General features: G+C 36.8%; 1 protein-coding gene across 3 annotated transcripts in view; it reads left to right on the forward strand.

The window, feature by feature from the left end:
• The window catches only part of LOC140713775 (zinc finger CCHC domain-containing protein 2-like), a 66,296-nt gene extending 63,830 nt beyond the window's left edge, over window positions 1–2,466 (forward strand). For all 3 annotated transcript variants that reach the window (XM_073024295.1, XM_073024297.1, XM_073024296.1), the window contains one exon: window positions 290–2,466. In XM_073024295.1, coding sequence (XP_072880396.1) covers window positions 290–342 — 53 coding nt within the window. In that variant the 3' untranslated portion in view covers window positions 343–2,466. The remainder of the gene's footprint in view (window positions 1–289) is intronic.
• The last annotated feature ends 10,130 nt before the right edge of the window (window positions 2,467–12,596 follow it).

The following is a 12,596-nucleotide window of genomic DNA, read 5'->3' on the forward strand; positions in this document are numbered from 1 at the left end:
TCTAGCAAAGGGTGGGGGGGAGGGTGGAAGAGAGCCATATCTCTGTGAAGTAGAAAGTGAGAGCTAAAGATTGCTTCCAAATTCTTCCATCGCTACAAAACAGAAATAGTCCCTTGTTAAATAAACCATTTGAACAAAAGTATTCTTTGCAATCATCTTTGATATATTGGAATGTACTGTCTAAATTATTATACAATTTGAAAGTTCTTATCTCTAAATTATTGATATGGTTATATGTTGTAATAAATCCTGCAGTGAACTTTAACTAATACCATCTTTTTTAAAACAGGTGCCTTCAAGTTAAAGTTTGCCCCACCTCGTGATTTGGATTCAGCCGACTAAGCTAGAAAATTTGGCATCATAAGCAGTGAGCTTGTAATGTGGGCTCTAATCACACTTCTGATCCTCTTTTCATTCAGCAAAAAAAAAATTAAATGGTTTTCTCCATTTGTTTGGGATTAGTACATGGTCACTGAAGTCTGGATTGCCTTGAATTTTGGCATTTTTGTTTCATCTGAACACTCTTCACCTGTTTTGGCTACAGTGTTTCTGCAGCAAGCAGAGCAGTTTGTGTAATGTCCTAGAAATTCTTACAATAATGACCTCTGGTTTTGCACTGATGAATGTATTGTACCAAGTGGCACGTGCAATGTACATTGTAATAATTTATGGCAGTGTTTCAGAATCTACCTGTCCAGTAGACACTGAGCTGGAATGAGCAGACAGCTGCCAGTTGAAATGCTAGGTCACATCTTACATCGTATTACATCTTTTGTCTGCATCAAATTGTCTTTGTGTTTTGAATTTCTTTTTGTTCTCATTTAATATTATCCTTTTTCAGTTTATGTAGAAGTAACTCCACTTTCAAAATTAGACATGAATTTAAAAGTTCCTTGACCTACTGGAAAAAGAAAAAGAATCTAGACATTGGCATGGATAATACCTTTTATAATGATTTTTGAAGAAAACATTTTGGAAAATTGCTGTAATAATCTTGATTTTTTTAAAAATATATAAAACAGGAAACACTGTTTTCAAAGTTGTCTGGTTAGTGTTCTTTTTCAGTAGAGCTTAGAAACATACTGATTTCAAAAAAAAATATTTAGAGAGGCTAATTACTCCTATTACTCTAGGTGATATTTATTTTGACTTTGAATTTGACAATTTTTTTTTCTCCCCTTTGACTTTGGGTAGAATATTGAACAGCTAGCTGCACCTCTTTCTCTCTGAACCCCTTCTTTATACTGTACCATTAACTAACATTGGAAATTACTTAATTCTTTAGAGACTGAAAAAAAACATTAAGCTAGACCTTCCTAGAGCAGTGTTTACTTGGATTTTCTAATGTAAAACTAATTTTGTGTTTTTAGTGATACAAAAAATCTTAAAGTACCATGATTAGAGAAACCACTGAAACATTTATTTAGGTAGCATAAGCTCTGCAAATTGATATTTACCAATTCGTATGAATTTTCCACTACTACAATGTGAAGATTGACACTCAATATTTTAGATGGTATTAAATCATGTCAGCAATGCCCCTAATTTATGCTGCTGCTTTTTTGTTTTTTGAGAGAAAAAGCCAATATGCACTATTTGTATTTCTGGGTTTATTTCTTAAAAGTGCACTGACATTCACAAGATGATGGTGGTTTTTGAGGGTTGTTGCATTTTGGTTCAAGGATTGCTGTCTAATCTTGTTTGGCATTCCTTTAACATTAACTCTAATGGAAATATACAGAACTATGATATTTGTGTGCAGTGGTCTGCTTTTTCTTTAAATGAAGTATCCCCTCAAGTGGGCTGATGTATTTTGTTGACTTGAAACAAAGCAACAGTGTCATAGGATATGAGTTTTTTGTAGGATTTTACAAGTCTTGTCATAAAGCCCCATGTCAACAAAATGCTTACAATATTTTTTTTTTAAATGAAGCTGGCTTAATCTGTTTGGTTATTCTAGTTGAGCTGCTTTGAGTAGCTAGACTTTGTGTACAGGACAGCGACCTGAATTATTTCTTGCATGATTTTAAAAAGAAAACTGCCACCTGAGTAAATCAGTTAATAACTTATTTTCAAATCTCCAGATGAAGTGTGGCAGTTAATTTCCTTAAAGCACATTTCTTTTACTTGGATTTTTGGACGACCAATTGAATACAAAGTAACTATCTTAGTGTGACTGTGCTGTTAAAATTAGAATGAGAGACTGAGAAACTACATGAGCCTGTAAGACGATGTGTTCTAAATAACTTGGTTGTATTAGAACTAATTTTATGGCTTAAAAACTGTACTGTATATAGGAGGTATATTGCTACCTTCAGTTTGTTCATTTGTTTACTGGCATTCTTTGATATTCAAGATGTTATGTACTGGAAAGGTCACTTATATTTCTAGAACAATTTTGGGATTTTATGCAACTTTTTCCCCTGAATTAATAGCAATAAAAAATAAAAATCTTTTATTACAGCTTCTTATTTTAAGCTTTGTCCTTGCCTGTAATGCACTCAAATCTAATGTTTTGACATTAACTATGGAATAGGCAGTTCAGTGAGCAGAATACAGATGGAGAAGAATATTGAATCTCAGAATTGTGTCTTAATTGGTGGTTTGGTGGTTCCAAGTTTATTCTGTTGTCCCAAAACATATTTTTGGTGGAAGTTTCCAGGGCCCTTGTTAAAGGCACTAAAAGAAACAGCGTATCAAGCACAAATAAGACATGCCTTTTTATTGATGTGCCCTTTTTATTTTGTTTACCTTTTTTGATGGATAAATTGATGACTTCTGGTTAACTTGTTACTTTTGATCCTTGCAATGCAAGCATGGTTGGTTGCAAGAATATGGGCCTTGGGGAAATTATCTGCTCTTGGGATGATTATTCGTGCCTGCACAGATCTAGGTGCTTCTCCAAATACCATGTCTAAGGTAATAAGTGTTGCAAATGTTAAAGTCTACCTGGAAACAAATGTTTTTTTTTCCTTTCTAAAAGGTAACAAACATCATCCTATAACATTGACCCAATAATGAATAATTACAAATTGTTAGACAAATCAAGAATACTGAAGTTGCTAACATAAACTTTTAAGATATTTTCCTGATTGTCATTCTGGAAATCTACCTGTTTTAACAATTTTGCCATAACTTTTGTTAGCTTTAGTTGTATTGGATAAATATGAAGAGTCAGTTACAGGTACCCTTTGCATTTATGTAATACTTCTCTGGAGAATGAACTGTCAGTATTTCGGCTATTTTCTAAATGAAAATTTAGAGGTGCAAAGACACTTGGGAGTCCTCATGCAGGGTTCCTTAAAGGTTAACTTGCAGGTTGAGTTGGTGGTAAGGAAGGCAAATCCAATGTTAGTGTTCATTTCAAGAGGATTATACTGTAAAAGCAAGGATATGATGCTGAGCTTCCTGGGATAATGTGATATACATAGAATGTAATACTCCATTAATGCTATTTGTGATGCATACTAACTCAGAATTTCCAGTTCCAAAAGTAACACAATGTTTATCTTCAGACTTTTAAATGTTGCCATTGTAACTTCAGCATGTTAAATTCTCATTGGAAAAACAGCCATGATTCTACTTAAACAATTTGTAGCAACTTAAACAATACTCAGAGGTCTTTTAACCTTACTACCCAAATACATACTGAGTTCTTAAGGCCTTTAACTTGTGCTATTTGTGTAAATTTTTGATCCTTCATATGCTGGTGAGATTAGTTACATATCCAACACTGTTTAAGTAAGGATAATTCAAAATGCACAAGTCCGAACTAAACTGTGGCAAGAAATTATACATGTTCTTTCAAGAAATAGTGATATTAGAAGAGACTTTTTTTGTGCTTTATTTGCACAGAGGAACGTCAACTCACTGGAAGCAAATCTTAAATTACTTAGCAAATTGTCAGGCAACCAAATGACAATGGTAGAAACCTACTGCTGTTGGCTTGATACCTGTAGTTATCCTAGGCTGATACTTAACTAATCCTAAACAAAGCCTGACTCTTGGTAGAGCTTCCAGTACTACACTGAAGAAGCCCTGAACCCAAAATTTATGAAAGCTTCCAGATCTGCCAAAGCCCTACCTTCAGATTTGTTAATTTCTGATTCTTGGCACATTTTTGCATCAAAATTGGACCAGAAAATTCAGATTTACAATACTTTAAATGAAATATAGAACATAGAAACATAGCCTAAAGCACAATACAGGCCCTTTGGCCCACAAAGCTGTGCCAAACATGTCCTTACTTTAGAAATGTCCTTGGGTTACCCATAGCCCTCTATTTTTCTAAGCTCCACGTACCTATCCAGGAGTCCCTAAAAAGACCCTATCTTGTCCACCTCCACCATCGTCGTCGGCAGCCCATTCCACACACTCGCCACTCTCTGCATTTTTTTTAAAGCAGCTTATCAGTGACATCTCTTATCTCCTCTGTACCTACTTCCAAGCACCTGAAAACTGTGCCCTCTTGTGTTAGCCATTTCAGCCCTGGGAAAAAGCCTCTGACTATCCACATGATCAATGCTACAACATTCAAAATGGTCCAGGCTATTGTAATGAAATGAGGTTTCAACTGGTGAGAATATATGATGTACTGTTTTAGGTAGTCAAAATGTCTAATTGAACATAAGGGCATAAGAAATGGGAGCAGGAGTGTGACATCTGACCGATCAAGCCTGCTCCGCTGTTCAGTAAGATCGTGGCTGATCTGGTCATGGACTCATCTTCACCTACCTGTCTTTTGCCCATTACCCTTAATTCCCCTACTATGCAAAAATTGAAGCTGTTTTCTATTACTTATGACCTGGTCTAAAGGACATTACTAATGAAGACAGGTTGTGCGATAGGGCTCTAAATTCCCCGAGGTTATCATGTCAGAGGAATTGCAAGTACTGTACCATTACAAAGGAGACAAAGTAGTGTGTCTACTGTCTTAAAAGTTTGTGAAGGTTCAGCATGCCATCTAAAACTTAGACAAACCTTATAGATGTGCGGTGGAGAGTATACTGACTGGTTGCATCACGCCTGGTATGGAAACAGCAGTGCCCAAGAACAGTTACAAAAAGTAGTGGATTCAGCTCTGACCATCAAGGGTAAAGCCCACCCCACCACTGAGCACTGTCACAGAGAAGCAGCATTCATTATTCAGGACCAGGCTTTGCTCTCTTTGCTGCTGTCATTAGAAAGAAGGTACAGTAGCCACAGGTGCCACATCACTAGGTTCAGGAACTTATTACCCCTCGACCATCAGGCTCTTGAACCAGAGGTGATAATTTCACTCACCCCAACATTGAATGGATCCCACAACTGATATACTCTCATTCAAGACACTTCAACTCGTTTCTTTATTTATTGTGTATTTATTAATACTATTTTGATTTTTCTTTTATATTTGCACTTTGGTTGTTGTTCTGTCTTTGTGTGCAGTTTTTCATCAATTCTATTGTATATCTTTTTTAAATGACTTGGATGAGGAAGGAATGTGGGGTTAGTAAGTTTGCAGATGGCAGGTTGCTGATGTGGATTGTGCAGAAGGTTGTAGGTTATAAAAGGACATAGACAAGAAGCAGAGCTTCTTCTGGCTCTGAGTTTTGTGTTGGCCTTTAGTTGGGGAATTCAGTTCAAGAGCCACTAGGTAATGTTGTAGCTCTGAGAGTCTGGTTAGACTACACTTGAGGTACTGGGTTCAGTTCTGGATGCTACATTGCACGAAGGATGCATAAACTTTAAAGAAGATGCAGAGAGATTACCAAAATGCTGCCTGGATTAGAGAGCATGTCTGCAAAGGAAAGGGTGAATGAGCTTGAGGCTTTTCTCTTCGGAATGTAGGAAGATGTGAGGCAGCTTGAGAGCAATATATAAGATGGGGTAAAAAGTGAACAGGTAGCATCCTGTCCCCCAGGACAGAAATGGCTGATACCAGAAGACATGCTTTTAAGATGAGTGGAGATGTCGGGTTTTTGAACACAGTGGCAAGAGCATGGGAATGCACTGCTGGAGATGGTAGTTAAGGCTAATACATGAGGGACATCTTAAGAGATTGTTAAATTAAGCACTTGGATGTATAAAAAGGATTATTGGCTATGTAGGAGGGAAGAGTTAGATTGGTCATGGAATAATTTTTATTTTGGTTAGCACAACATTTTGGGCTGAGAAGCCCATTATGATTTAAGAAGGAGCAATAAATATCTTAAGAATTTTAAACATCTATTCAAAGATACTGTATCTAATCAACTTCTTAAAATCTTTTATCTTTCCCTTCGCACTTGTTTCTCAATCAGGAAATAGATTCTATATGTAGCTAATGTACCAACGCAGCAAAGAGGAAATGCTGTACTATCAGTAGTCCCACTTTCAGATGAGAAATTAAGCAGATTACTTAAGATTTAAGGTGTAATAAACCTCAGGATATGATAGATTTCACATTGGTTATTTGAATTGGAGCAGAGGAATATGTCCTAGTATTATAACTAGATTTTACCCCACAAATTTTCTGAAACATTATCACATATGCTATATTTTTACACCAATCGTGTTTTCTTTTTTAACCAGGTCTTTACTTGTAATCCATGTCTATCCCTTTGCAAACTTGTACTGAGTTCCAAGAGATACAGATGCTGGAATCTGAAGCAATAAATTGGTGGAACACAGTATGTCATGCAGCATCTGTGGGAGAAAGAAATTGCCAATGTTTTGGGTCACGACCCTTTTGAATGAGAAAGAAGATATCAATATAAAGAGGAAAAGGGCAGATGTAAAAGATGGATAGAGAAGTTTCGGGTAATGTAGCAAAACATAATCGAGGAAAAGCCTTTTTCCCCCTCCATCTGGTTCCTTTTGCCCATCATGCTTTGTCCTCCTTTAGTTCAACTACTAGCCCTGTCTTGCCCCTTCCCACTTCACTCTTTAAGCAAGTTTTCTTCCCTCTCATGATGCAGGGTTTTGACCTGAAGCATTGTTAACTCCTCTCCAGTACAGATGCTGCTTGGGCTGCTGAGTTCCTCCAGCAGTTTTCTTTTTGTGTAGAAGACACTTCTCAACTGTCTTGGACATTAACAAATTTAGCAATCATATCTTTAATCCTTCATCCATGCTATCTATAAGTTGCAAAAAAAAAGTTGAGGTTCCAAACCACTTTGTGGTGTTCCGTTGTTTTGTGGCTGCCTCCAAGAAAGCAACTTTCAAGATTATATGTAGTATGCATACTTTGATATTACATGTGCTTTGAGCTTTAACCACAAAATGATCCAGTTATGACTGTCATTTCCTACTAACCAATCTATACCATTATGATGTTTTGAAAAATTCTAAATCAATGTTTTTGTTAATTTTTATGCAAAGTTTAAAACTTCAAAAGTATCAAAGTTTGTTTTCTCTTGTGATTAACTTTATTTTTTTATTATTATATTATACACAGTCTTGGTGTAAAGTACTGTAAATATTGCAGCTTGTTGAATGAGATCTTGGTGAATTTTCAATATCAAATTAAGCCAATATAATAGCTTACCAGCATGTGGTTCAGTGAATGCTACACTGTTGGAAGTTAGTGTCTTTCAAATATACCTATAGTTGTTTGTGGTCTTCTGCTGTATCCACTTCAAAGTTTGATGAGTTGTTGCATTATGACATGCTCTACTGTACACCGGTGTTGAAATGGTTTTTTGAGTTACTGTCACCTTCCTGTTAGTTTGAACCAGTCTGCCCATCCTCTTTTGACCTCTTTGATTAGCATGGCATTTTCACCCACCCAATTACCACTCTAAACAGAACATTGCCCAAACTACCACATAACTGGATTTTTTTTTTTGTTTTTCACACCATTTTATTTAAACTCTAGAGACCTATGCGTGGAAACTCCTGGGAGATCAGCAGTTTTGAGATGCTCAAGTTACTATCTGGCATCATCAATCATTCCATGGTCAGTCATTTAGATCATATTTCTTCCCCATTCAAATGTCTGATCTGGACAACAACTGAACCTCTTAACCATGTCAGCATGATTTTATACTTTGAGTTGTGGCTGTTTGGATATTTGTGTTACTAGCAGGTGTATGACTGTACCAAAAAGTGGCCACTGGATGTATTTCTAGCTCAAAGTTATGAGACTTGGAGATCTTGCAGGTGTTTGCTTCCATGTCCCTGGTATGCCGGTCACCCTCACTGATTGGCAGATGTTGCCAGAGCATTCAATTAGATAGTACACACTGACCACATGGTTCCAGTGTTTAGGGTAGCTGGAGTCAAGCCAGTGAACAGGGTTATGCAAAGCTGCTTGAGAATTGCTGGAACTGCGCTCTTTCAGGCAAGTGGAGAGTACTCCATCATTCATACTTCTGTCTAGTGCCTAATAAATTGGGGAAAATCCTTGAGGTATCAAGAGGTGAGTCACTTTGTTTTTCTATTCCCAGCCTGTGACCTTTTTCTTATAGCTATAGTAGTTACGTGCCCAATCTAGTTGAATTTTGGTGTATGGTGAATCCTGGAATAGAGGAGGTGGGAGAAGGCATTTTGTTTGCTTTAATTATTATTTTGATTAATTTCCATATACCCCTTAAATATCATCACTTCAGTCCTTTGTTATTTCAAAGTCCTATATGAACCAAATTATTCTGCAAATGTTTTCCAATATATCAGCATTCCTTGGAAAACTAATGTACAAAGGTTATCAAAATTAGTCCAGACTCCCCCTTGTACAACAAAAAGAATCAACGTGCATTATGAAGGCTGCTGCTGTTCCATAGACGGTGTACTCCCTCACTTTTCCAGTAGGAGTAAATGAAGATGATCTGCTTTCAAGATTATTCTGTAAACCACCCCATAACTGCATTTAAAGCACCCATGAACCTATTTGCACAATTAAGTTGCTTAGAACTTAGAATTATACTCTCGCAACTTTCCTCTCCCTCTCCTTTTTAACACCTTAATGTTATATATGAGTTTGGAGGCCAAAGGAAACACTGCATTCTGAGTGCTTTTTAAAAAAATATTTTGTTTTTATATAGTTAATATTTTTGTGATGTCTATTGTGAAAATCGTCATTTTTCAAACCACAACTGGGGGACACTTGTCAATTCTTACAGACTTAAGAGGGAATATGTTTTTTAAACTTTACTGCTAAATATTAGAATACGTACACCGTAGAATTTACAACATGATAGATCTTAAATGTAAAAAATTTTGGGGAATTTTTTGGAACTGTATTGTTAGGGTCAGAGTTTGCTAGCTTAATGATCTTGATTTCATTGGGACTGACTACAAACGAGTCGATGGAGGAACATGGATGGACAGCACTTGCGTTCGATGCAGCTTGTGAATTTGCTGTCAATTTTGTGGGTTAAATACACGTGTGGTATTTCTGGTGTTACTACAATATAGTCTAAACATTTCCTTATTTTCCTATTTTGTAATTTATCTGCAGCGTTATATTAAGCATTCTTTCTGTTAGCATTGTTAATAAGATTTAGAAATTAGCTGTTTCTTTACTGACCACTAGAGGACCCCACTCACCATTAAATGTTATGAGCACTTCGTCTTTTTGTCTGAACGCTTGCAGCTTTTGCCTTCAGTAGTAGCTGTTTTCACAAAATTTGATCAATTGCTTTTTGTAGAACAAGAAATACCGATTAATGAGAAATTTAGTAAGCATGTTAATTGTTTGTTACATAATGCAAAAATTTAATCCTGCCTGTGGTAACCAATAAGAGACAATTATGACATAAGCCCAGAAGGAAAAAGAAATGTATTTGAAGGGGAGCAGTCATGCATTCAAGTTGGCTAGGTAGCCAATTACATTAATGAATTCTTGCAGTTTGGAGAATAAAACATTTTTAAACTGTTCATTCAGGTGGACAACAAAATATCCCTTTGGAGTTGTCCTCTGGTTTCTGGCCAATGCTCATCCCTCAAACAACAACTTGAGGGGGGAAATGTTCGTTATGCATTTTTTTGTTGCCTATATTTATCAGTGCATATGTTGCAAAAATAGCTTTGGTTGTAAAGTGCTTGGAGCATTCAAAGGTAAGAGGAGCTATTAAAATTGGAATCTTCACAATAGTAATAAGGATGAGACTTCCTTTGGAGACCCACATGCATATTGCAGCCCTAGCTATTTGCTTTAAAATAATTGTTATGCTTTTTGCTTATGGTTCAAGTTGTCTTAAATGGATCAGCTGAAACAGTGAATTTGTGCGGATTTTTTTTTTAAAAATGAGACTACCATTGAAGGCAGTTTAGAAAGAAGGAACAATTTATTATCTTAAATTGTACTAAAACATTCACAGCTACGGTACAATCTACATAAACACAAAGAAATGTTCGGGAGAAAGAATACCTAGTTAGTTAACAAGCCTGCTGTAATTGATAAACTAATTTCTTGAAAATTGTGCTTTTGCTATTTGGGTAAGAATTAACCAAATAAAAATGTACATCATTGTTCCAATGCTAGAAGCAGTGCTGATTCGGAGTTGGAACTAAGCAACATGATCAATAAGATTCTGTATAACTACTACTTCAACTTTGGCACCAAACATCTGTGCAGAATCAACATGTTCAGAGGCATAGTTTAAGTCAAAATTACTTTGACTTCTCTGTTCAGATACTGTATAAATAAGTATCTTGTCCCATAGTCTTTAGAAATTGGAAGAGTATATGTAAACAAATTTGCTGTCTTTAGGTGTTATCACTGTTACTAGCACAATAGTTTAGCGGTTAACGCAAAACTTTACAGCACAAGTGATCAATTCCTGCCACTGTCTGTAAGGAGTTTGTACATTCTCTCCATGACCGTGTGGGTTTCCTCCCACATTCTAAAGACACAGTTAGAGCTGGTGAGTTTTGGGTATGCTATGTTGGAGCCAGAACTGTGGCAATAATTGCAGACTCTTCAGCATAATCCTTGCTGATTTTATTTGATGCAAAGGATGCATTTCACGATAACGTACACATGACAAAGCTAATATTTATCTTTAATCTTCACTCCCTTGACTTGCACAATAGAATGTGGCCAGTTCACACATGAATAGAATGTTGTGTTCACATCCACTCATGACAGTGATCCAGCTTTGCACATAGCTGGGACACGTAAAGCTTGTAAAACTTGTACCGTTTTGTCATTTTAATTCCTCAAGAAGGAAAAAACACAGTTCAGTGCAATGTGTTGTATCTTTACTGAAAATTGTCTTCAAGTAGTTTTAATATGCTACAATATATTTGCATCTTTGTCTATTTGTATTATATCTTTGTGGATGTTATATAAGAAATGAAGGGAGAGGGTATGGATACTTTTTTTAGAGATCTTCTAAAGAGCCATTTATGAATCAGTTGTTCACTTTAAGCCATGAATGTGCTGCTTACATGCAATCACAATCCATTCAGTGTCTTCATTCCTTGTTTGTCGTGAAATATATTTGTGTCTCAATGTATTACCCAACATTGATGTCCACAACTCAGATGCAGTTTAAACTATTTCTATGTACCCACCTTGTGCCTGGTATTGTTTGCTATTTTCCATCATTGAGACTGCTGCTTTTCACATTTACTTAGTTTGACGTTTGCACTAGATAATGAAGTGTTCAACATTAGTGCTTCCAATTGGCTTTTACGTTGTGCAATCAATTAAATGAGAGTACGGTCAATAAGGCACGCGTAAATGCTTCAGTAGAAATTAAAAGCATAATAGTATAATACACACAATCAAGCATTTTATTCTTAGGTATTTAGTACCACTGGTTTACTTCAACCTCAAGGAGGGTGAACCCACAGAGAGCATATAGCCCAGATGGGGTACCTGACTGATTACTACAGACCTGTGCTGATCAACTGGCTCAAATAACACACACAAAAAGCTGGTGGAACGCAGCAGGCCAGGCAGCATCTAAAGGGAGAAGCACTGTCGACGTTTCGGGCCTACTCGGGCCTAAGAAGAACGTGGTAACCTGCCTCAATGTCTATCATCCAGTGGCACTCGTGTCCACAATGATAAAGTGTTTTGAGAGGTTGGTGATGAAACCTATCAACTCTTTCCTGAGGAGCGACTTGGATCTGGTCCAATTTGCCTCCCAGCACAACAGGTCCACAGCAGATACTTCTTCATTAAACACTTGAGTCTTCATAAATGCTGGACCATCTGGATAGTAAAGATGAAAACATTAGGATGTTATTTATTGATAGTTCAAAACTAATCAATAAACTTCAAGATCTTGGCCTCAATACCTCCTTGTGCAATTGGACCCTCAATTTTCTCACTAGCAGACCCATCAGTTTGGATTGGCAACATTTCTACAATTTCCATCAATACAGGTGCACCACAAGGCTCTGTGCTTAGCTCCCCCACCCCGCTCTACTCGCTTTATACTTAAGACTGTGTGGCTAAATACAGCTACATTGCTATATTTAAGTTTGCTGACAGCACCACTGTTGTAGGCTGAATCAAAGGTGGTGATGAATCAGCATATGGGAGGGAGCTTGAAAATCTGGCTGAGTGGTGCCATGGCAACACTGCCTCAGTGACATCAAAACCAAGGAGCTGATTATTTGACTTAAGGAGGAGGAAACCAGAGGTCCATGAGTCATTCTCATTGGTGGAGCAGAGTTAGAGA

This window comes from Hemitrygon akajei, chromosome 20 (assembly GCF_048418815.1).
Source record: "Hemitrygon akajei chromosome 20, sHemAka1.3, whole genome shotgun sequence".
NCBI classification, from domain to species: Eukaryota; Metazoa; Chordata; class Chondrichthyes; order Myliobatiformes; family Dasyatidae; genus Hemitrygon; species Hemitrygon akajei.